This window comes from Sceloporus undulatus, chromosome 2, assembly GCF_019175285.1.
Source record: "Sceloporus undulatus isolate JIND9_A2432 ecotype Alabama chromosome 2, SceUnd_v1.1, whole genome shotgun sequence".
In the NCBI taxonomy this organism is placed as follows: domain Eukaryota; kingdom Metazoa; phylum Chordata; class Lepidosauria; order Squamata; family Phrynosomatidae; genus Sceloporus; species Sceloporus undulatus.
The window spans coordinates 71,384,524-71,410,378 of NC_056523.1; the positions used below are offsets into that span (position 1 = coordinate 71,384,524).

At 41.6% G+C, this 25,855-nt stretch overlaps 1 protein-coding gene across 2 annotated transcripts in view; it reads left to right on the top strand.

Moving 5' to 3' along the window:
- Positions 1–25,855, top strand: part of PPM1M (protein phosphatase, Mg2+/Mn2+ dependent 1M) — a 30,805-nt gene extending 4,950 nt beyond the window's left edge. The window contains exons 2-10 of one of the 2 annotated variants that reach the window (XM_042454787.1): positions 11,417–11,540; positions 15,026–15,280; positions 16,845–16,957; positions 17,676–17,760; positions 18,352–18,470; positions 20,787–20,850; positions 22,013–22,120; positions 22,932–23,080; positions 25,092–25,855. In XM_042454787.1, the coding sequence (XP_042310721.1) occupies positions 11,417–11,540; positions 15,026–15,280; positions 16,845–16,957; positions 17,676–17,760; positions 18,352–18,470; positions 20,787–20,850; positions 22,013–22,120; positions 22,932–23,080; positions 25,092–25,236 (1,162 nt within the window). In that variant the 3' untranslated portion in view covers positions 25,237–25,855. The remainder of the gene's footprint in view (positions 1–11,416; positions 11,541–15,025; positions 15,281–16,844; positions 16,958–17,675; positions 17,761–18,351; positions 18,471–20,786; positions 20,851–22,012; positions 22,121–22,931; positions 23,081–25,091) is intronic. The other variant, XM_042454788.1, reaches the window with a different exon arrangement.

Below are 25,855 nucleotides of genomic sequence, written 5' to 3' on the forward strand. Positions count from 1 at the left end.
TTGCATGCATATCTCTCTCTCTCTCTATCTATCTGCATCATATATAACTATATGCATCTATTTATCTATCTATCTATATAATATATGCATAATATATAGCTATATGTATCTAAGGAAGTTCACTGACGTCTACTACAGCATCTATAACTAAATGCATCTAGACAAATAGATGCTTCATATATAACTATATGCATCTAAGGAAGTAGACTTGAGTCTAGGAAAGCTCATGCTGCCAACTTCTTTCTTTCAGTTAGTCTCAGACGTGCTACAGGCTCTCTCTACATACTGATTCTACAGACTAACACTGCTATATCTTTGATTTCTGCCTTTGGTGGTTGTTGTTGTTATATGCCTTCAAGTCGTTTCCGACTTACAGCAAACCTATCCTAGGGTTTTCTTGGCAAACTTTGTTCAGAAAGGGTTTGTCCTTGCCTTTCCCTGAGGTTGAGAAAGTGTGCAAGAGAGACTTGCCCCAGATCAGGCAATGGTTTTTTGTTTTTTGTTTTTTGCTGTGCTGGAGGGGGGATTTGAACCCTGGTCTCCAGGGCAGTAGACCAACGCTGAAACCACTACATCATGCTGGCTTCTTTGTTTGTTATTAGTGTGTGCCTTCAAGTTGCTTCCGACTTATGGTGACCCTAAGGCGAAACTGTCTTGAGGTTTTCTAGACAAGTTTTGCTCATAAGGGAGGGGGGTTGCCCTTGCTGTCCTGAGGCTGAGAGAGTGTGACTTGCCCAAGGTCACCCAGTGGATTACCAGGGCTGAGCAGGAAGTCTGGACTCCAGAATCCAACACTCAAACCACTACACCAAGCAATGGTAAATGATAATAATAATAATAATAGCTGGTGTGTTTCAGGCAGGCTGCTTACTCCTAGGGTGACCAAGCATCCTCCTTTTCCAGGACCTGTCCTCCCTTTCCACTTTCTGTTTGGGAGAGATTGCCAAAAGTCCTCCATGTGGGTCGTGACTAAGAAGCACGGACGTGCATTTATAGTAAGCGCTTTGAGCTTTTCTTTGGTCATGTCCTCCACATTTCTGGCATGTGTTCTCCTTTGCAGTGAGGAGGACACCCCTGGTCACCCTGACCTGCTCGAAGCCCTCAGCCCAGGTGTTCATAAGGAAAAGAGGGGACTGACTTCACTTTAACCTGTAAAAACCTAATTGGCTTTTTGACTGATTCTCAATACAGTGCACCCGCTCCATACGCAGGTGCACCATATGCGATTTCCTGTTTAAGTGGAAGCCATTAAATGAATGGTGCATGCAACTGCCACACACATGCGCCACACCACCACAAACAGTCTTGAATGGGGCTTGAGCTTACATGGGATTTGCCTTACGCGGGGGGGGGGGGGACAGATACCCCGCATAAGGCAAGGCTCCACTGTACTATGACCAGAGATTGGAACCTAAGTTTTATGTCATGTTTAGCTTTAACAAACCTAACAGCGGAAATCAAGGGGTGAAAATAATTATGAGGGGCAACAAGGGGTGCCAAAATATTTCTCACCTAGGGTGGCCAGATAGCTAGAGCTGGCCCTGATGAAACCTTCCAATGAAAGAATATGAGGGAATGAAACTTTGCTTCATCTGCAGCAGAACAATCCATAGTAGGACAAATACATTATAATGCTATAAGATGGAATGGATATCCATCAGGGTTTTATTATTCACCCATAATAAGAGGTTTCTGTCCACATTGTACAAACAAGGTTATGGCAGCCAAGTTACTGCTATACTGTAATTTGAAGCCAAATGTGAAAAGCGGGATCTGAAAAGTAAAAAAAAGATGGTTTTACTATGTTAATCTTTAAAGCCAAGCACCAAGTACCGGCAATTTTATTTGAAGGCTGGATCTTGCTTATATTATAATATGTTATTAGGAGGTTACATCAGTTTAACAGAATAGTTGATCTGCAGATGTATGAGACAGTTCCCCGCCCCCCACAGAAATCAGATCACATAGATAGTACTGTCAAAATATGCCATGATTTATTCATTAGAGAATGTCTGTGTACTTATTTCTTGACCACAGTCCTCTTGTGGCTAGAAACACACATTGAGATTCTGGTTAAAACTGAAACGTCTGGCTGTTGTGTCAGGTTTCTCATTTCTTTTCTTTTTTTTCTTGCTTTGTTTGCCATATAGAATGTCTGTTTTCCTGCTGTTGAAATCTTAAACCTGTCCTCAAGCTGAACTTTTCAGAGGAATAGCATAGTAAGTTCAGCAAATCTTGAACAAACATGCCCAAAAGATCATGTATTCTGCCTTGTGAATATAAGCACTTTGAGAGAGGAATACTGTATAAACCACTCCACATGACTGTCAAAACATCAGCCAGGGAAAAAGGCAAGTTGCCTACATGGCAAGTTTAAAGGAACTGTAGAAATAAGCAAAAACTTCCTTGCAGGAGTAGCTTTTTACTTTACTTTGGGCCAAAACCATGGATAGGGAAGCACTTAGCCTCCATATGTTAGGGACTATAACTTCCAGTAGCCCTGGCCAGCATGGTTAGAGATTGTGGGAATTGCAATCTGCAACATCTGGAGGATGCCAGATTACTATTGGCCAGAACAAATTATATAATGTTTTTGGTCCACTCTTCTCTATAATGTTTAGGAAGGAAAAAAAATATTTCAGCTCCCTGCCAGATAATCTTAGGGATTTGTGAGTAAGAGGCAGGGGAAAACCTGGAATTTATGACATTGCAGTGTGAATAGAGTGCAAAGGACTTTATTTTTTTAAAAATGGAGACTGGAAAAGTTATTTCACATAAATATGCTTATAATTGCTAAGAAGAATGCAGATCTTTCAACCAGTATTTACTGGCCAAAAGAGAGAGGGATATAGGCAATCAGAGGAGGATTGCAGCTCCCTACAACCCAAACATTTTAATATTATTTCATCTTATTTGCCAATATGCAATCCAAAGACTGACCACTTAACCAATTTATGTTCTACAGCAGTTTATATAGAAACTAGAAAGGGTAAGGACTGAGTAGGAACGTGGTTGCTCTCAGCAATCTTTGGATTATGTCAATTTCCGCATATCCCACGCAAAGTGAAAAATATCATTGCACAGCAGCACTATAAGCGGAATCTACCCCAAGTATGGCATCTTAATCAGAGCAGATATGAACAGGTTATTGGCTGTGCTCATTTCTTTGCCGGACAAGATGAACTGATGCCTTAGTAACTGAGGGTGCATCTACACCAAGGGCAAAACTCCAAATTGACACCCAACGGTTCTGGCTCCAGAAATGCCCCGGAGTTCCCCCTATGTAGACATTGGATAGATGTCTACACATGTCATCACTGTGTTGTTTAGCAGTGCTGCCACTGGTACACCGCTGCTTAATGTGAGGTCAGAAGCAAGGCACCCAGCTCTACCTCCTCACCGTTGATCACAGGTCTGGGTGCCTCATTTCTGACATGAGATGAAGTGGTGGTGCCAAGGAGGGGCAAAACTTTCCTTGCTACTATTCCACCCAGGCAATTGGTCCAGACATCTAGGGAAATGGCAGCAGGAAACACCAGAATTTCCACAAAATCTGGAACAAACAGCAACTTTTTAAAATTCAGTTTAAGGCTGGTATAACACAGATTCAGTGATGATAGGGCCATACATTGTCTGGATTGATCACATCAGATTCAGGGATAGGGCTCTGCATTGTCTGGACAGCTTGTTGTGAAAGCGAGGGGAGGACATTTTATTTGGCCTGTGTAGACAAGTACTGGAAGGAGACTGGTTCTTTTCCACTCATAATCTATAAGTAATCCGTGACCACTAGATTCAGCTCTCCGTCTCCTTACCTCATGCACCTAGCAAAGACAGATTTCCAACCAGCTGGTGTCACTTTTACATACCTCCCTCTGACATAGCTGGACTCAGTTGTTTTCCACCCACTTTGGCTACATCCAGAGAGGCAAAGGATTACTACTGAGAAGAAAAGGAAGCACAGGATAATGAAGCTGATTAATTCCTTGCCACAAGAGTGAGGTCAAACAAAGGGGCAGAACAGATGGGTAGGAAAAAGCGGCTCAAACCTGCATTTTTTGGAAGCGATTTCAAACACTGCTGTCCACAACAGCCGCTCCCAAGGCAGCGTGAACAAACATGGCCCAAGCGCACAGCACAGGGTAAAGCCGCACTACTGGATGATTTTTTTTTTGTTGGATTTTTTTTTTGTTCCCTCCCCTTCATGCATTTGCACTGTTGCACAAACACAACGCCGTTGACTGCTGCCTAGATGCCATCCCCTTTGATTGGCCACATAATCACCCCTGCAATCCTCCACCAGTACAGGTCATTGAAGTATCAGTGTACTCATTAAAACACTGGCAAAGCACAATCATGCCCCCCTTACTTGTCCCCTTCAGCCCCCTTCTCCCCATGCCACCTCTTGGACTGTGTGGTTTGTGTATGTTGCACTTATTTCTATTGGATATGTCACACTTTCACTTTTTGGGATTGCCACTCGGCTTCATTCTTTTTAAATGCATCATTGGGCCTGGCCTGGCCTAAGAAGCTGAACCCTCCCTCCAGTCCATCTGCCATTGTCCAGGCCTCAAAGGGAGAGAAGAACTGCTGTATCCTATCCCCTTCCCCACTACCATTCCCTTCTCCTTTTGTGTCATGCCTTTTTACTGCATATTGTAAGCCTGAGGGCAGGGAACCGTCTAATTAACCACCGCTCTGAGAGCCTTTGTGGCTGAAGAGTGGGGTATAAATAGTCTAAATAAATAAATAAATAAATAGTGCACCTGCACCGGTGTATTTATATGCACTTTTAGGGTTAGGATGGATAAGTCCTTTAGAACCACTCTGGTGTTGGTGTGTTTATATGCAGGGTTGAAGGTGCACGTTTTGAGGCTAAGTCAGAATATATATTCTGGGTTCTTTCTGCACTGGTTTTTTGCCTCAGACCGCACACTTTGGAAGCATGTGTCATTGAAACGCCCTGACTCCAAAACAGGTTGAAACCACTTTATTTGGCCCATCTATTTCACCCTAAGGTCCCCATCTGCTGCTACTGTCTTTACTAGCTATAAGTAGAAAGGAGCCTGCTCCCTGCTTTGGAAAGCTCATTGCATGTCCTAGGGCCTTCACTGCTCAGCATCTCTCATGAATACAGGGGTGGGCAACTTGCACCTCTTGAGCTACTGCTGGATTGTCTCAATAACTTTAGCCAGTATAACCAGTGAGGAGGGATATTGGGAATTATAGTCCAGCAACATCTGGAGGGCCACACATGTCCCCCTCTGCATTAAAAGGAAATGTCAACAGACTGGGAAGTCTGGATTTGTTATTTTCTTCCTGTTTGAGAAACCTATGTGAATTTGACAATCTGTTACTGTTACTGATGTGTGACATAACCAGAGCAAAGTAAAAGATCATGGCTCTTTCCCCTTGGTGGTTGGACACTGAATGGATTAATGGAGCAATGGTTGCTTGATCAGTGGAACATTTTCCACACATCTTTAAGAGGCAAGAACATTTAAAACGTCAACCATTTCCTGTCTAGGCAAGTTATGATCACAAGAGTGAAGCTGACTCATAGGAACTTTCTTGTAAAATCCTGTGGTGGCCTGGGGCAATAGCCAGGACAGTTTGAAGGAGTTAGTAAATAAAGTGAGAGAGACACTCAAAGTAGCACCCACAAATCAATGTGGAGCTCCAAGGAAGAAACAAAAGAAATATGAAACTTTGGGGGATAAGAACAGTGGTTTTTAACACTTTTCTAGGTAACGCCCTCATCTGAAAAGCTGATGAAAGCATTGGACCTCCCGCCATGCATTAAAACCAAGAAAACTTCTTTCTTTTTCTTTTTTAGCTCAGGTTTCCAGACTCCCTATGGACCATAGATCAAGAACCCCCTGCTGCAGAGCTTCTCCTTCATGGCCACCTGTAGTATGCAGGTGTTTCCCAGCAAGCTGTTTCTCAGTGCTTTTAAAGGGCCTTCAGTGTTTATGATCCTGGCTTAGTATTATGTTTCAGATCTATAAGCCAAGACTTAGACTACTGCAAGTTCTCAGTCTTGGGAGAGTCAAGTCTCTGAGAAGGTCTGATAAACTCTGATAACATCCTTCTATTAAGGTGTAAAACTGCTCAGATACATTAGCATCTGCAAAGTTTCATCAGCACTCCCACTACAGTCCCTCCTCCTTTCTTGCGGACTTGAGGTCCGCATTTTTGAACATTCATGAAGGGGCAACCTCCATTATTTTTAATGGGGTGCACCCCCCGGTGTGCATGTGTTTGTGGGCATACACCTCATTCAAGCCTATGGGCCCTATCATGAATATACATGAGCCTCCGTTTTCACCAAGGGGGAGGGGATCTGGAACAGATCTCCCATGAAAACGGAGGGGTTTAGCAACTGCCTGGTTTTCAGAGCCCATATGTATTCCTCATTGGACCTCAGAGGGGTGAAGTCCCACTATTTTTGCCTCTGCTACTCTCTAAGGCAGCCTTACAAACCCTTTTCCTACTCTGGAGGAACTATTAAAATTATTTTCGCGTCTCAGAGAACCCCTACTAAATTACATCTAGAGTTTTTTTTAAAAAAGCGTGAACTCCCCCCATAACAGTCTCTCCCAAGTGACTTCTCATAAGATTCCAGGGAAAGTGGAGAAACCCTGCTTTTAGAGATAAGGGGCAATTTTGCCAGTTTGAGTGATGGGTCATTTTGGGCCCAGAAGAGGTCTTTTAAAACTGGGAAGTGAAATGTCACTTTGGTTCAGATGTTCCCACTCAAAAAAAACAAGGCAAAATACCCCTTGCCTTAGAAGTGGGATCATTTTAAGAGAAAAAATAATTTTTAAACATTCAAAACATTGAGTAGGGGCTTCAAAAACAGCCTTGGGGCCTGCATGCAGCTCCTGAGGTGCATTACCCCCACCCCTGATTTAGTTTACCTAGAATTGTCCATATAGAGATCTGGTGACTTAGTGGTTCTGACGTTTGGAAGGTTGACAGTTTGAGTCCTGAGTGCTGCATGATGGGCTGAACTCCTATCACTAGGCCCAGCTTCTGCCAACCTAGCAGTTCGAAAGCATGCAAATGCAAGTAGATAAAAAGGTACCACTCCTCAGTGGGAAGGTAACAGTGTTCAGTGCAGTCATGCTGGCCACATGATCACCAGAGCAGTCCTTAGAGGCTCTTCAACTTATTAACGGAGATGAGCGCTACCCCCTACAATTGGTTACAACTAGACATTCATGTTAAGCGACCACCTTTACTTTTACCTTTAGAACTGTCCATAAATCTCAAGATTGAGACTTCATGATTTCTTCATTGATCTTAAACAGCCTGGTGTTTTGCTTAAGCCATGCAGGCCTGCTAATAGAGGAGTAATTAACCCAATGCTGAGAGATTTGTCTCAGTCCTGATAGAATGATGAGAGAGGGCTTGTGTAAACCAAATGGTGACATGGGAGCAAATCAGCCTGTTGAATAAAGAGGGAAGAAATAAAAAGAACAGAAGGAGACAGGTTTCAAAGGTCAGAAGGCTGACAGGCACTCATAGCTAACATACTTTGCTAGTTCTCCATTTCTACTGTTTTTTGTTGTTCACACAATGAAGATAAAGTCCACTTCTGTCTTCTGCCTTCTCTGAAAGAGAGTTGTTCACAATTACCTTAACATAAGGAAGTTATTAGACTTCTAATGAAGAAATTTTGTCCCACCACCTTAGATGTCTGATAGCTAGTTTCTGATCTTACTTTTAAAAGTCAGGTCTTTGAATTAATGGTAGGAGTTGGATCCATTCCAATCTGGATTATTTGAGGACAGAAAAAGCCCTAGCCACATTGGGACCAAGAGCATTGCTCCTGGAAGGATAGGCGAGCCTTTGCTTCTCTTCACTGGAAACTGAACAGAAGGGCTGCAGCCCTAGTGGTTCTGTTTGAACTCTCAGTAGTATTGAGTACTATCCATGGCAATATCTTTCTGGGCCACTTGGTGAATATGGGACTTGGAGATATCATTTAGCAGTGGTTCTGGTCTTGTTTGGTTGAACACTCTAGAGGTGTTGCTGAGGGAATATTGTTTGGCCTCGGGGTTCCACAAGTCTCAAAACTGACCCTTGTTCTTTTATTTCCATTTACATGAAGCTGCTGGAGCAAATCATCTGGAGTTTTGGGCTGGATTCTCATCAGTATACTGATGACACCAAGTTGTGTCTCTCTATTTCAGCAGATGCAGATGGATGCAAACAAATTTTGATTGTTGTCTTGATGAAATGAGGCATTAGATGTAGGTAAATAAACTGAGCGCCAGTATGATGTATTGGTTTGAGTACTGGATGACAACTCTGGAGCAGGGTTTGAATACCTGCTCAGCCGTGGGTGACCTTGGGCAAGTCACACATTCTCAGCTTCAGAGAAAGGCAAAGGCAAACCTCCCTCAGAACAAATCTTGCCAAGAGGTAGGGTTGCCTTAGGATGGCATAAGTTGGAAATGACGTGAAAGCACAGAACAACAACAAACAAATTGAGACTCAATCCAGGTAAAATAAAAAAATTGTTAAGAGAGAAACCAATTTGGGATTGAGATTATAACCTCTGCTAAATGGGGCTACACTTCCCCCAAGGGACCAGGCACACAGTTTGGTGGTGCTCTTGGACCCAACATTGCTTCTAGAAGGTCAGGTGGTTACTGTGGCCAGGTATGCCTTTGAGCAGCTTTGACTGCTCTGCCAATTTCACCTTTTCCCAGGTAAGGTGGATTTGACCACAGTGATTCATGTTTTAATTACTTCTCAATTAAACTACTGTAATGCATTTTCTGTGGGGCTGTTATTGAAGAGTTCAGAAAAATGTTTTGTATGTATTCTAGAGACCACTCATCTTGAACCAGCAGCACTGGCTAATGAGCCTAAGGCCAATTTATCTGTAAAATAGCCTCTCCCATACATTTTGAGATACTCAGTGGGGCCATGTTGCATGTCTCTCAACCTCAAGAGGCTAGGTTGATAAGTGCACAGGCAAGAGCTTCCTCTGCAGGAGTACAGTAGACCCTTAGTATCTGCTGGGGTTTGTTCCCTAATCCCCCGGGAATACCAAAATCCGTGAATATTCAAGTCCCATTTTTTAAAGATGGCATAGTACAGTAAAATAGAATCCCTTATATAAAATGGTAAAATCAAGGTTTGTTTATTGGAATTTTTATTTTGGGGGATGTATTTTCAAGCTGTGGGTGGTTGAATCCGTGGATGAAAAATCCGTAGATGCAGAAAGCTGACTGTACTTTGCTTGTGGAACTCTTTGCCAAAAGAATCAGACTGGCTCTGGCTCTATTGAATGTGTGGGAGATGTTTACTGTAAAATAGTATTTTAAAATGGTCTGGCTTTGGCTTTTAAAAATAACTTTTAAAAGAGTTGTTTAATTTGTTTTTAAACAATGTTTTTACAGTTCACATCACTTCAGAGTTCTTGGTGTACCAGGATGCTGTGAAATCCTTTCAATAAATAAATATGTAATAAATAATTTATATGGTATATAGAGCAGGTAACAGGAAACCAGTACGTTAATGAACATTCACAAGTTTCATTGGACATAATACAGTTTATTCATGACAACCAAATACAGCTTATAGCCATCAAATTACAAAAATAATTAAAACCCTTCAAAACTTCCACAGTCAGTTAGCTCTATAACATACATATAGAGCAATATGTTTACAGTAAAATTGAAAAAAAATATTTCATACAAAATATATCACAATTTTCCATACTCCATTCAAAGTAATATAATCTGTTTACTGCGGATTCCCACGCAGGCCTTTATCCTCAAAATCTAATCTAAATTTAGCTCCTTTCACAGCAAATCTCGCACTGTTGAACATAACAGACTTAGTTGTATTAGCTAACAAGTAAGTGATTTTCTCCAAGTCATTTTGGTTAGCTACAAGTTCTAAACTTCTCTTCAGAAACTTATCTCTTGAGATTTTATACGTATATCCTGCAGTGTAGCATATAGTGTATGGTGTCTTCAGTATCCCCACTTCCACAAATGCAAATACGCTGCTCCTTGGGGGTCTTTTTATATTTCTCTTCAATGTAGTTGGTTTTCATTGTCCGGAATCGTAGGGCTATAAAAGCCCTACGAAGAAGAGGTTGAGTTATGTTTCCTCTCCAAACCATACTTTTAGAAAAAAGATACTAAAAGAGAACTTTGAAGCTCTAATGACATTAATATCCCAAAGAGCGTAATACTCTTGCATCCTTTCTTTGATGAGTTTCCTACCATGCTGTATATCACCAGATTTTAGAACTATAGGGTCCAGGCCAAATTTCTTCAAATTTGCCTCATTTTCTAATAGCCATGGATTTTTATAGATAGTGCCTCTTTGTTCATCTACAGTGCGAGTTACTAATTCATTGACTGAATATTTCAGATTTACAGAATAAAGAAATGATGCAAATAAGATGAAATGAGATATAGGCATTAATCCAACCTCTGCTCATATATAGCTGACTGGTACTCCTGATGGAAGGCCCAATACTGTTTTTAAAAATTTATTTTGTAAGACCTCTAATTTATTTGTCTTAATATTTCTCCATACCTCTGCTCCATATGTAGTCTGTGATATGACCTTTGCTACACAAACCCTTACAGTTGGCACAATTGCATTTCCACCTTTGATTAGCAAATTTTAAGTCAATTTGAATAGATCGTTGTGCCTTCAAATTTACAGCTGTCAGGTGGCTATTCCATGAGCCATTTTGGGAAAAGCAACCCCCTAATTAAATTGCTTCACCTTCCAGGTGAAACTCATTCAATACCTATTTATGTTTGGGTGGATGTTTGCCAAAGACCATAGCCTTTGTTTTTGTATCATTCACACAGAGTTGTTCTTTGTTACATATAGTCCGCCCTCCCCTTATGCGGGGGATCTGTTCCAGAACACACACACCCGCGCGCATGCTCAAGCCCCATTCAAGTGAATGGGGCTCGTGCCTGAGGCGCGTGCACCATTGTTTCTTCCAGCGTGTGGCAACTCTCCTTTTGGCACGCCTTCCAGCATATGCGTATGCTGGAAGCCACATAAGAGGCGCCCGCGTATGACGTAGGTGCACTGTACTTTCCCAAAAGTTTTAAATAATCTTCTCATACCTATTAAATTTTGTACCAAAAGGACCATATCATCCACATATAGTAGAATATTACTTTTCTGATTTCTCAAGGACACAGGAAAATTAGAGTTATTGACCAGTTGAGCAATTATATCATTTACATAGATATTAAACAAAAATGGGGCAAGCAGACAGCCTTGTCTCACACCCTTGGAAGTTTTAACCTCTTCTGATAATTGTCCTGTTTTACTTATTATTACTTGGACATAGTAAAATAGGAAGCACTTTGGTTATCCTTGTGGACTTTGTTTTAATTAGAGTTATTTGTTCTATCAGAACCATCAATGCAGAAAAATCAGAATTCAATGAAGACCAAGCGACGTGCTGTCAGATCTCTATTAGGAAGAGGGAATATGGCAAAGAGGAAGATCAGGAATGGCTGATCCTGTGCTCCACTGAGGTGAGTTCAGTTGTGACAGCTTCTAAAGAGTGTGGTTTAATTACAAGCATAATTTTTCTGGCCTCACATTTTTACAGGACTTCAACAAGCAGAAGCAGGAGTCCTGTTTCAGCTCCACACACTGGTGGCAAGGAGTGGAAATGTCATCCTCCTTATACCCTTGTGAACCGTCTTCACCCAGTTTGGCTGCTCGCTCTTGACATGGGCTGTGGTGGATTTATGTAGTTACAGTTAGATTATTTGGGGCTGGTACAGACTGGCACAATACGCTGGCTTCCCAGCGGCATGGGGGCATGGCATATGGATGATGCATGTCCTGGCGCCGCCCCGCTGTCCACATGTAGCGTTTAGACGATGCGTGTGGCTGGAGCACCAAAAAGCTGCAGTGGCAGCAGAAAGGATAACTTTTTCCAGCCCAAAAAATAGCAGCATTTAGCCGCTTCTTTTTGGCCAGAAAAACACTGACCAGGGCTGCGGTGTATGATTGCCATGGCCCTGATCTGTTGATCAGAGGGGTAATGTCAAGCCACCTCTTTAGGGCCATTTGTTTTGATCCATAGTTTTAGTGAATACAGAGCAGTTAAAGATCTGTAACTCTAAATTACAAATCCATAGCACAATACTGAATGCCAGCCAATGATATTTATATTTTCATATTGACCTTCAATTTTAAAAAAGTAAGTGTCTCACCTGGCAGTGTCATGGTACTCCTTCAGTTGGTGAGGGTACCTGTATTTTAAGGTGTGTTTTGAGGTGCATTTTCAATCATGGTAATGGTGCCATGATCATAAATGTGAATAGTAAAATTTATGAAGTTGTAACCACTTCTTTCATTGCCTAAGAAAACCCTAGGTGACTTGGGTGACACAAACACATACAAGCCTAGTTTATAGCAACATAAATACTGAACAGGATATCAGTCTCATTCTTTAAGTGGCTTTTTCTTTTTTGTATGGCCCATGCTTTTATCACTGGTAGGTTTCTTTTCAGTGGCAATTCATTACTCCATGGTAATCATGTGTGGCTGGGTGGGAAAGGGGAAAGCATGCATGGTCATTATGGGTTAGACACACTTTTCTTTTAATACATATTGCTTCTTCCTGCTCTTCTTGTGCTGCAGTGTCATAAACTATGAATGCCATTTTTTGTTCTTGAACTTGCTAGTAAATCATCCTGAATATCCCATGAAGGGCATGAGCTGCAGATGTATATAGAATCATAGAACTGTAAAGTTGGCAGGGATCCAAGCAGTCATCTGCTTGAATCGTGTTTTAGAGATTAAAATAAAACAATAATATTCAGAACAAAATTTGAAGCATGGGAAATGTTAGTATGTCAGAGAGCGGACAGTAGTTGTCTTTATGAAACCAGAAGAACCCGTACTGGATTTTTGTAGTATGATCTTGTTTATTTGGGCAGCTTACAATAAAGGAGGAAATCTTTTCTCTTCTTGGGTGAAGTAACTGATGTCTAAAAGCACTTACTAGGCATGTGTGATGTTTTCCATGTGGCTGGGCAGGAGACAGAGACGACTGCTACCCCTCTGCTTATCACAGAGTCATTCCCACTTGTAGTTTGAAGCGAATACTGATTCGCTCTTGCTGCATTTAGATTCCAAAAGAACCATTGTTCTCACTATGAAAGAGTTTTTTTCTTACCTTTATGAAATCGCTTCTTTTTGTGGCTCGGTTGTTATTCCCACTAGCTGCCCCACTTCAAAAGACACGTCAATCATTGTGACAGAAGCAGCCTGGACTTACAAGCTGGGGGGGGGGGGGGGCTGAAATGGAGGGCATGTCCTGGAGAAGGAGGACCTACGGGCTCGATCCAAGCATGGCAGGGAGGACCCCAGGGGACTCCTCCAGATCCCTGCCATGCTTGGATCAAGTGATGAAGGAAGGGACACTGGGAGGGGAAGGACAAGGAGGAGCAAGTCACACTCTCTCTAACGAGTCACACTCTTTCAACCGGAGGGAGGAGGAGGAGGCAGAGGAGGGCTCAGGAGTGCTCTGGCCAGACTCCCTAGTGAGGTTGCCGAGGGCGGGTTGGGGCTGGCACGAGGAGGAAGAAGGCGGCAGGAGGAGGAGGAGGATGGCAATGGAGCAATGCCGGGGGGGGGGGACAGAGGCCAGGCCGGGGAACAAGACAGGAGGATGAAGGGGAGGACAATGGGTTTTTGGTTTACATTAAATTGAACACATATTTGATTGATTGCTTTAGCAACTACATGCCTTTTCAAGTAGTTGCAAAAGCAATCAATTTAATATCTGTTCAATTAAAAAAAAACCCAAGTACAACAGCAGCACTGAGAGGGGGGCGGAGTGGTGGATCTGTCAAAAACTGAGGGGGGATGGTAAACACTGCGATTTGTCCTTCCCCTTCAGAATGAATCGATTCTGATCTGTCGTTCCCACTTACGGAACTCACTTCAGAATTGATTCTTCTCAAAAGAACCTCTTTCAAAGTACTGTTTGGAAACACCAGTTTTTTTGCCTTTGCTTCTCTTCATTACGACAGGATTCGATCACATCGTGACAGGAACAGGGTTCAAATGGGAACTATGGTTATTTACAGCGAATGGCACTTCACTGTATTTCATAGTGGGAACAAGCCCAAGGTCTATTCACACTAGACCACACTGAAGTCACTGCAAAATTCCATATCAAATGAGACTGTACCTATCTCTGATGCTGGTTGCTTCAGTAACTTTTTTTAACACAGTGATACACTGCTTAAGAATAAAAGTTCTCTGGATGGTTTACAAGTTTACAAATGAAAATATTAAAATATAACATGAAAATAAAATAAGTGAAATAAAATAACAACAGAGTTAGTCTAGTAGAACAGAATTGTTGTGTTACACTGTTGCTTCAGGGCATGTCTGCATGGGCCATTTACTTGGGTTTACCTCCTGCTTTCATGTAACCCTGTCCACACAATGTAGGACCAAAGCCCCAATTCAACGGCAGACAATCTTTACAAGGGAAGGCCAGTTCTCCATCAAATCTGTTAAAAACGTACTGTTCCAAAGTGCTCTGGAGCGATGCCAGTTGGCTGTTTACATGTGTGTCCTGCTGTGCCACCTGGCATTGCCACTGCAAGTTTCTCCCTCTGAGGCCACATCAAGGCACCCAACCATATCATTAATGCTGGGTATTATTATAATTATGCTTATTTATTTATTTGTAACTGTAACAAGGGTCTCATGGTGCATGTGAAGAAATAGGCCTCAATAATTGATCCTTAAAGTGTTAATTGTCTAAATGCTTCACTGTTCTGATCCTCACAATGCCAGGATACAGGGTGAGGTGGAGAGATTGGAGACCTACTGAACATCACTCATTGAGCCTTGTGTCTTAACAGAAATTTGCATCTGGGGCTCTCACATCCAAATTAAATATTCTTTCTGTTGCTCCCCAAAACATCTTGGCACTATGTTGAAAGAATGTCCCATAAAGTGATAACTCTCACATTTTGGCTTTCAGTACCTGACTGGCTATTATTGGGCACTGTTTGATGGTCATGGTGGCCCAGAAGCATCAATAATGGCCTCCAACTACCTGCATTATTGCATCAAACAGAAGCTAGAAGATGTGGTAGAAGGCATTACTGAAGTCAGTCCCCCAATGCACCTCAATGGGCAATGTGTTTGCCAAAGTGACCCACAGTTTGTGGAAGAAAAGCAAATTCATCAGGAAGATGTGGTCATTGCTGCTCTGGAGAACGCTTTTCAGGAATGTGTGAGTGAACCTCTTTCTCTTTTATTCTCTCCCAAAAAATGGTTTTGCCTCATGTCAAAGATTGCTCTGAATGTGAGCCCTGTTATTCTTCTTGCCTGACTAGGAAGTGATCCAGCATCCATCCTGCCAAAGCTATGTCGAGCCTAAGATTCATTGCCACCAGTTGTGCCAGTGCAGAATCTGTTGCCAGCTCTTAGTGACTGGGATCTAGGATCTGCCTTCTGTGGTGGGAGGGAATCATGGAAAGTACCTCTGCTCAGTTTAGGGGATCTTTCTCCAACTCCACACCTCACCCCATCCATTAGGGGCTCCTTTGTAAGCCCTGTGTAAAATTCTTTTGGGAGAGGGTATTCAGGAGCTGCTATACAGAGAAGGAAGCAAGGACACCTACTTTCACCAGCTTAGGTGAAAATATGAAGAGTTGTGCAAGATTATATGGCGTTTTCTTCTGATTTTCATCTTTTTTTATTCTGTTACTACAAAAGGTTTTGATTCCAACTATTTTACTAATACCTTAAAGGTACCAGATCCCATATGATCTTAGAAGCTAAGCAGGGTCAGTCCTTGGAAGATTAGTACTTGGATGGGAGGCCACCTATGAATACCAGGTGCTGTAGGTTCTATTACAGAGGAAGGAACTGGCAAAGCCACCTCTGAGGATTCCTTGCATAGGAAAACCCTAGAAAATTCATGGGATCACCACAAGTTGACATGCAGCTCGAAGGCACATACACATTTTAATAATAAGTTTAAAAATGTGTTTCCCTCTCTATTTTGTAACTGCTTCTAATTATATTTGTTTTTATTTCTGTAAGTCACTTTGAGCCCAAATCTTGGTGAAAAGCAAGATATAAATAAAATGAAATCATCTTAATCCTCATCATTATCATCATTGTGCTACTTAGTAATGTTTCCTGGTCTGACTCCCTCAGCCTCCCTTAACAGCCAGCAGCTGCACCTAGCAAAGGAAGCCTGTTCAGCTGTCAGGATGCAAAGAGGATGACATTTTCAGCCTCCTCCCACCAGCTAGCAGTGAAGAATTACAACAGAAATTATACTTCTGATTGGTGCAGCCTTGCTTACTGTTGGGAGTGGAAACATCCTTCTCCTTGCTTCAACTAGTGTGGCTGCTGGCTATTAAGGTGGGTTTGTGGGACATTCATGATTGTGGCAATAGTGTCAAGAGCATGATTGTGTTATTTTGCTGAATGAAGAGCAGTTATGGATCCAAAACTGTGATACAGAATGTCAGCCAATAGTATCTATTCCACCATTCTGTCTTCACAGTAACCATGCACTTGCCTGTTGAAATCCTAGAAGCAGGACCATACCCTCCCAATTAAATTTAGTGTGATGTGTAAACTGCCAGTTCACACATGACTTTCTCCCTATCATTATGTACATGAAAACATAATAGCATGGTGAGGGGGCAAAATATGGGTCATGTTTGTTTGAACTAGCTATCAGTGGAGGGCTAGGTAATTTTGAATTTAGGTATTGGCCTATGCTGGAAGATCTGACATTTCCTTCCCTTTCTTCATCAAGTAATCCTTCTTCCCAACAGGATGAAGTGATTGGTCAGGAGATGGAAATTACTAATCAGTCAGGAGGCTGCACAGCACTAGCTGTACTTTATCTGCAAGGGAAGCTCTATGTAGCAAATGCAGGTGACAGCAGGTGAGTCAATATAAATACAACCTGAAATGGGAACCAACATTTGCCATAAGTGGTATCTCAGAGCAAACAGTAGTTTGCGTAGGGGCAGGGAGGGATTTTTAATGGAGAAAAAAATATGAGAAGAATCAAACCCATCTATGCCAAATAGACACTTTACATACCTAATTTTCTAGAAAAAGAAAGTAACTGGGTTTGTTAATACTTTCTAAAGTTTTAAAAAACCCACTTCAGTGCAGAGCTAGTATAGCAATAGCAGATACATTTCTATACTGCTTATCAGTGACCTCAACACCCTCTAAGTGGTTTACAGTCTGTAAGCCAATTGCCCCCAACAAGCTGAGTACTCATTTTACCAACCTATGAAAGAATGGAAGGCTGAGTCAAATCAAACTCACAGCCTTGTGGCTGCAGTACCAACATCCTTCCCACTTTTAGGACCTGGCAAGTGAACATATTCCTCATGTTATGCAATTCCAAATATTAATAAAAATGAACACTTGTAGGTCAGGTGGAAGTCTATGTATACCACAAACCAGCAAGGTGGTCCACACATTAGAAGCCAATTTGAAATTATTGAGATCTTGGAGTATCTGAAAAGACAGTTGTATGTAGAGCACATTTTTGCAACCAAGTAACACTTGTGTCACATCTGAAAAAGGTAATAAGATGATAGATTCACTTGGACGTTGTACGAATCTCTATTCTTGTTTTAATTCAGAGCACTCCTTGTTAGAAAAGAAACCTTTGTTCCTCTAAGTACTGAATTCACCCCTGAAACAGAGAGACAGAGAATCCAGCACCTGGTAAGAAAATTCCCTTTTAAAAACAAATATCAGAACACTTTCCTGTATATTTTATAATGGCATCATGTATAAGATCTGTCCATTATTAATGAATGTTGGGGCTTTCAACAGGTCCATTCTGTGATATGACAATTTCTTTTGCAGTGTATTGTATTTCAGTTATGATCTAAAAGGAGCACTGAAGAGAGTTCTGAAGTACTGAGTGCCCCATCATCTTCTTAAATTATATGGATTAAATCTTTATTCTGCCACTCAGAATAACAAATTGACCATATTATAAAAGTTGTATTGACTTACCATGCCATGGAGCACACTGTGTAATAAGATTAGTTTTCCAATCACAGGGCAGTGCTTATTTTGGGGTTTGGGATCCCAGTTTCATTTTTGAAATGAAAGTTCTACTATCAGATATTTTTGTTGTTGTTGTTCTCAGAGATGGAAAGAGTCAAATCACTTGGTCTGAATTGACATTATAAATCACTGGGAGGGCATGGAACACAGTTCTGAGCACTTGCCTAAGAATTCCCCCTGCCATCTTCTGACATTATGCTTCTCTTTTAAATCTTTCTAAATGTGCCTTTTCTTCCTCAGGCTTTTATTTATCCAAAGCTTCTGGCTGATGAGTTCACAAGATATGAGTTTCCAAGGAGACTGAAAGGAGATGATGTAGGCCAGAAGGTCCTCTACCGGGATTACTCCATGGAAGGCTGGTGAGTCTCTCTGTCATATTGACTGGGGCATGTACTCTAGATCAGGCCGGCACAACTTGGCCATACGTAGGGGCCAAAATTAAAATAGAATAAATTTCTTAGGGCCACATATAGGTTTTAATTAAATAATTATTAATTAATAATAATGAATAATATTAATTAAATTAATTAATCAGGAGAAAGCCAAGCAATGGAGGAGATTTGTCTGTCCTCCTCCTCCTCTGCTGAGACCTCTCCTTGGGAAGGCCAAGTGGTGGAGGAACCTTGAGAGGCTAATGTTTGCTCCTCTTCCTCCTCCACTTAATAATAATAATAATAATAATAATAATAATAATAATAATAATAATAATAATAATAATAATAAATTTTTATTTATATACCGCCCTGTGGCGAACCAATCCGGGCGGTTTACAACATTAAAATAACATACAGCATAAAAACAAATATATTTCCCTCCCTCCTTAAAAAGTTATTAAACAACATATCTTAATTAAAACCACAATAACTAGTTAAAATAACAATAAATTAAACAAAATAATACCAACCAACAAACCACTGCAACTTCAGTTCTAAAGAAAAGGGGGCTTTGGAGACATTACTGAGGAGGGGGGAAATCCTGAGATCCCGAGGCCGGGATATTTCAGTCTGGGAAGGCCTGCCTGAAGAGTTCCGTCTTGACAGCCTTTTTGAAGCTGTCCAAAGATGTTAATTGACGGATCTCGTCCGGTAGGTCGTTCCAGAGCCTGGGGGCAACAACAGAGAAAGCCCTCCAGGAGGTCGCCGCAAGCCTCGATTTTTGAGGCTGCAACAAGTTCTTCCCAGAGGACCGGAGAGCGCGGGGAGGATTGTATGGGAAGAGGCGGTCTCTGAGATAGCTTGGACCCAAGTCACTTCCTGGCCTTCTCAGGGGAAAGCCAGGTGGAGGAGGAGCCTTGTAGGGCAAGTGTTTGCCTGTCCTCCTCCTCCACCCATCCTTCTCCTTGAGAGAAAGCTGAGCAGCGGAGGAGCCATGCAGGGCAAGTCTTCACCCATTCTCCTCCTTCATCGCCCAGCCTTCTCCTCAAGAGAAAGCTGGGCAGTAGAGGACCCTTGAAGGTGCCTGCTCTAGCTCAAGAGTGGCAACTATTGGTCATTGAGGGCCATATGGGGCCTTGGAGTCAGTTCAACACTCATTTTAAAAGCTTAGTTGTGTAAAAACCCCTTTCTCTCTTAATGATTTTGCTAACTATTTCATCTCAAAGATTACCACTATTGGCTCTGAGATAGTTCCTCCCAATTTTTCTTCTACTACTAATTTTCTATCACTCTTGCCTAAAATTTTTTTTGTGTTTCCTCCTGTTTTTTTGGCTGAACTCTCTAGATGGCCGAATTCTTCCAAACCTGCAACTTGTTCTCTTGATCCAATTCCTACTTGTCTTCTAATTTCTATTGCTCCCTCTTTTCCACCCTCGCTTATCTATATCTTGAATCTCTCTCTCTCTACGGGTTCTTTCCCTACGATCTTTAGTTTGCCCTATTCTGAAAAAAACTTCTCTTGATCCCTCTTCATTGTCTAGCTATCGTCCAATTTCTCTTCTTCCTTTTCTTTCTAAGGTTTTGGGACTTGCTGTCTTGAGTTTCTTGAAGCCAATATCATTCTCGATCCCTTTCAGTCCAGTTTCCATCCATGGCATTCTATAGAGACGGCTCTCATTAAGATCTCGGATGATCTTTTCCGGGCCAAGGCTAATGGCTTTTACTCTTTTCTCATTCTTCTTGATTTGTCTGTGGCCTTTGACACCGTTGATCACGATCTTCTAGTTGACATACCACCGTTGATCACGATCTTCTAGTTGACATACTTTCTGACCTTGGGTTCTCGGACTCTGTTCTTGACTGGTTTAGATCAAGCTGGGTACTCATTTTAGCAACCTGTGGAAGGATGTAAGGCTGAGTGGATCTTAGAGCCCCTGGGATTGAACTCACAACCTTGTGGCTTGCAGTATAGTCATTTAACAATTGCACCACCAGGGCTCCCTGATAAAGGTATCACTGTTTTGTGGGGTTTATTTTTTTATATTGTGCATGACCAGCACAGCTACCCCTGAATTTGTTTCCTGGTTTCCCATTACACAAAAGGCAAAGGACTCTGTTCTAAAAAGTTATAAAAGTGTGTGACATAAGGATTAATAATCACCGTCCCAACACAAAAGTTAACTGTGTATTTTGAAGTTAATTGGAATTGGTTGGTTTAAGCATGCTTATCTCAAGGTTGGCTTGAAGCCAGAAGACACTAGAGAAGGTCCACTGACGATTCACAAGTCTTTTTTGTTTCAGGGGTTATAAGACAGTGGTGAAAGATGACCTGAAGTACCCTCTGATCCACGGGCATGGAAAACAGGTATGTTTGCAGGTTCCTTCCAAGTGACTGTCCGTCATTATTTGTAATATTCTTAATAGTGGTAGAGTCTGTTCTCTTGCCAGACGTTCCACAATACTTTCGTAATTCAAATTGTATGAAATATCCACACCCTGGTGAGTTTAATAGCCTTGTCAAACTGTAAACCTTGTGCAAGTATGCTCTTGCAAATTGATAGATAGGCTGTTTAGTTTTTTGAAGAAGCTTGCACTGGAGAGTTTTCTTTTTGTTACAAACCAGTTGGAACAAATAACTCACGTACATAAGTAGCAGCAGTGTGTTATTCACTGTGGTCCAAAACACACTGCAGAAATAATCCAGTTTGAGACTGCTTTTAATTGCCCTGGTTTAGTGCTAGGAAATCCTGGGAATTGTAGTTTATTGTAGCACCAGAGCTCTCTGATAGAGAAGGCTAAATGTCTCACAGAACTAAAGTTCCCAGAATTCTGCAGCACTGAGCCAGGCTAGTTAAAGTAGCCTCAAACTAGATTATTTCTGCAGTGTGTTTGGGAGCTACATTGTCTATCTGGCAGCATCCAGCTTTTTAAAGGCTTTTCAAAAACCTTAGCTAGTCTGGAGCAGAGTTGGTAATATTGTTAACTGGTATATATAGAAGTGAACATACCTTTCCACCAGTTAAAGAGGTTTTATTGTCTACTTGTTTATTTCTGAGCAGAATTCAAAGTCTTGACTGAACTCTTTTAGTTACATTTTTACACCCATTTATTCAGGAGTAAGCCCCACAGAATTCTGGGAGTTACCTATGCTTGAGTGGATATATATGGGCTTACTCGTTCAAAGTCCTAACATGGTTAAATCTACTGTATTTAAAGGATTACCTACACACACCAATTGTGCTTTTCCCATCAGTTCACCAGTTGTGATGATTAAGGCGAAGTAACAGCAGTCTTTTTTTCTCCTAAGCTTGTAATGTTTGCTTATTGTCTTTTAGATAACTCTTAGGAAATGTGCTGCATCTGGAAAATGTTGTTCTTATACTCTTAATTGTGTCTAAGCTTGTATTTTAAACCATAAAAGTATTTTGGGGCAAAACTATTTTAAATTATAGCTGGATCTAGTTGCTGCTTTTCAACTCTCTATGCTGTCACATTATTTGACAGGTGAGTGTTTACATTTCTTCCAGGCCCGCTTGCTAGGCACCTTGGCTGTGTCTCGAGGCTTAGGAGATCATCAGTTGAAAGTCCTTGAAACAGATATTGAAGTCAAGCCTTTTCTCTCTTGCATTCCCAAGGTAAGGCCTTGGCATTGTGGTCATGGCAACCTTGGGTGTACTATACTTCCATTTCCTTTCTTTTCTGAGTTCCTTGACAATCTTGTTTCACTACTAGAAAATTGGCCTTGCTTTAGCGCAACTGAGAAGACTGCATAATGCTGTAATTTGAAGCCCATTTACTAGAGCAGAGTAGGGAATCGTTGGCTCTCCTATACGATTTTCCATACAACTCCTATCAGTCTCGCTCAGCATAGCCATTTACAAAGTTGGTGAGAGTTGTAGGCCAAAACATCTGGAAGGTCAAAGATTATCCTTCCCTGAACAAGATGCCAAGTCTTAGGGGACACAACTGCACTTGCTTCTGAGCTGGATAATAGGACTTAAGAGTTGCTGCTGTCAGTAGCTTCAAGAGGAGACACTACCAAGCCAGCTGAGCAGTACCTAGCCTGATGAAAGCCCTTGTCTCCTTTGAATCTGTATTTAATTCAGAAATGTTAGGGCTGCCTTTTTTTTTTATTTTGATGTTATGTTGTAAATTAAGCCTTGAATATTGCATTGTAATATTGATGCTATTATTTTGCTTGCATTGTTTTTGTTTTGATTTGATGCCTAGCAAAATGCCTTGTTCTCTCCCCCAACTTCGTGTATACTGTATATTGACTTGATGTGCATGTTGTGAGGTAACTTGGATATACCTTTGTTGTGGTGAAATAGCATATAAATTAACTATTAGATGTCTCACCTGACCTTGAGGTTTGGTTTGCCAACAAGCTAGATGATATTAGTGTTGCCTTAAGAAAACTTCTGAATTTTCATTATTTTTGCTTAGGTGGAAGTATTTGATTTTACTAAACAACATATAAAGGAAGATGATGTCCTTATCATGGCAACTGATGGTCTCTGGGATGTTATGTCAAATGAAGATGTGGCCCAGATTGTCAGGAATTTTCTTCAGAATAATACAACTGACCCATACAGGTACCATTTGTATTTCTTACACTATGGAAATGGCAGGATCTTCAACTGTTTATGCAGTTGTTGTTGTTGTGTGCCTTCAAGTCATTTCCAACTTATGGCGACTCTAATAGGGTTTTCTTGGCAAGATTTGTTAAGAGTTGGTTTGCCATTGCCTTCCTCTGAGGCAGAGAATGTGACTTGCCCAAGGTCACCCAATGGGTTTCATGGCTGAGCTGGGGGTCAGACCCTACTTTCCAGAATTGTAGTCCAACACTCAAACCACTATGCCACACTGGGTCTGGCTAATTCAAATGGGACAAAAAATGGATTTAGGCTTTAGGCCATGATGTAGTAGGAATAATTCTTGGTGTAATATCTAAATTTTTAACCCTTGCACATCCTGTGGTCTGCCTGCAGGTGCTAATTCTTGCAACATTTTTGTATGATTAATAAAGCCATGTTTATAGGAATCCTTAAGCATCACAACAAAAATAATTTAAAATGCTTGCAGTATTAGTTCAGTAGTAAACCAAAAAGGGAACACAAAATGTTAGCTGTGTGTAGTGACAGTTCTGCCCTTTCTTATGGTAACAAACATGCTAGCATATCAATACTATTTATCATAGAATCATAGAATTAAGAGATTCCATTGGCCATGTAGGCCAACCACATAGCAGTGCAGGGATCCACGCTAAATCACCCCTGGGAAGTGGGTATCTAATCTTTGTTCTAGAAACTTATAATAAAGACAAGTCCTTTATCTTTTGAGGTATTTTCAGTCGCTAAGGGGGTGTGGGGAGTGTGGACCGCAACAAGTGACACCAGGTCGGGCCCTCCTCCCACTGTGGAGCGTATATGTGTGTTGCTGCTGTACCTGACTCCTGCCTCTTCTTTTCCACTGCCCTGGCTCTTTCTGTGAGGAGAAAGCCAAGGCAGCAGAGGCAAAGACACAGTGTGTGCCCCTTCCATCCGCTCCCACTGCCATGCCCTGCTGCTCCCCAACAGCCCTGGGTGGATGATGGGCAGGCAGCTGGGAGAGCAAGTGAGTGAGGCAGTGGGTAGGGAGGGCACAATAGGCAGCTGCCACCGCTGCCCAGGAGCTTTTTTTGGTTTTGGTCTGGCAGCCGGGGGTGGGCAGGCAAGAGAGGAAGTAGGAGGGGCAAGTGTGCACCCCTATGGCTTCTCCTTTGCCCCGGCTCTCTTCATGAAGGAGGAAGTCAAAGCAGTGGAGGAGAAGGGATGAGCTTGCCCCTTCCATCCTCTCCTGCTGCCTAATTTGTTGAGCCACCCTGGGCAGGTGGTCAAACAAGTGAGTGGAAGGAGAAGGGAGACATGGGAGTCTGCCACTGGCACCATTGCCTAGCAACCCTTTCCAGTCCTAGCTAGGCAGCCTGGAGAGGGGCAGATGAGTGAGGCGAGCGGGAGGGGAGGGCAATCCCCTGCACCAGGTGACACCTAGCCTAACACAGGGTAGCCCATTCCACTGTTGAACACCTCTTACTATCAGAAAGGCCTAATGTATGGTTGGACTCCCAGTGGGTTTCCATGGCCAGGCAGGGAATCGAACCCTGGTCTCCAGAGCCCTAGTATACCACACTGGCTCTCTGTCTTCTCCATTTAGACAATGTGCTGCAATGGCACTATGTAAGGTAAAGCAGATGGTGCTTTTTGCTAGATTCATATTTCTACTAGAACAGCAGTCAGTGTTCTTGAACAACTCGCCATCCAACAGGTATCACTAAAGTTATTCATGATTTTTAAAATTAAAAAAAGTATTCCCTGCTTACTTTTTAAAATAGCATTTATTTGCTTATACTCCTATTTATTTTGAGAATCTAGGAAAAGCAGTAAGTTACAAAAACTGTTGACAGTGCTGAGGGCTATCTCCATGTTGCAGATAGATTCAACCAGATGAAGAGGTTAGTTTTCCTAATAGTTATGTAATATGGCAGAATTGAGAACTAGACTTGGCCCAGTTGATCTCATCATTTCATCTCTATGGGTTTGCTAATGCTTGCTCTTGTTTTTATAGATTTTCAGAACTAGCCAAGTGCCTGGTGCAGAAAGCCAGGGGAAAGAAGGATGGGTACTATTGGACTATGGACAGTAACATGCCTGCTTCCTATGATGATATTTCTGTGTTTGCAATTCCACTGTACAACAAGGATGAACATTAAATGATGTGTTACTAGCAAGTGAATAATGGACCTGCATTTTGGATAAGCAGACCTTACCCAGATCAACAGCTTTTGCTGAAGAAAATTCAGCATCCTTTGAAAGCAAAACCAGAAGTACTCATACAATTTCTCATGCTGTTACTCTTAAGGCAGTTTGTATATTCTCGTGTCTTCTAACAGAAGGGTCTACAGTAAAAAAAAAGCATCTCTCTTCTGTGAGCATATTGTTTGTGCACTCTTTATGGTTATGTAAGTCATATGAAGGAAAGGTCATCAAGATTAGGAGAAAGATTTCAATAGTTAAGAGACAAAACCCTATATATTTCATTTCAGAACAATGGTTATACATTCAGCAGATGTCTTGACTCAAAAAGAAGCTTGTAGGGAGACTGCTGAAGCAACAGAAGGAAATTTTTTATAATATTTTATATGGTTGTCTTAGATGCAAAACATCCTACCAAACCTGGCAAGACACACATGGTGCCTAATGAAGGATGGTGTGCAGTGACTTTTGCAGTTTTTGTACTTATTTTACTTTGCAGAGATTGTTTTGTTAACATGTATAGTTCTTTTATATATTAAGTTGTGGCTTAATTTATAATAAAACTAATTAAAATAC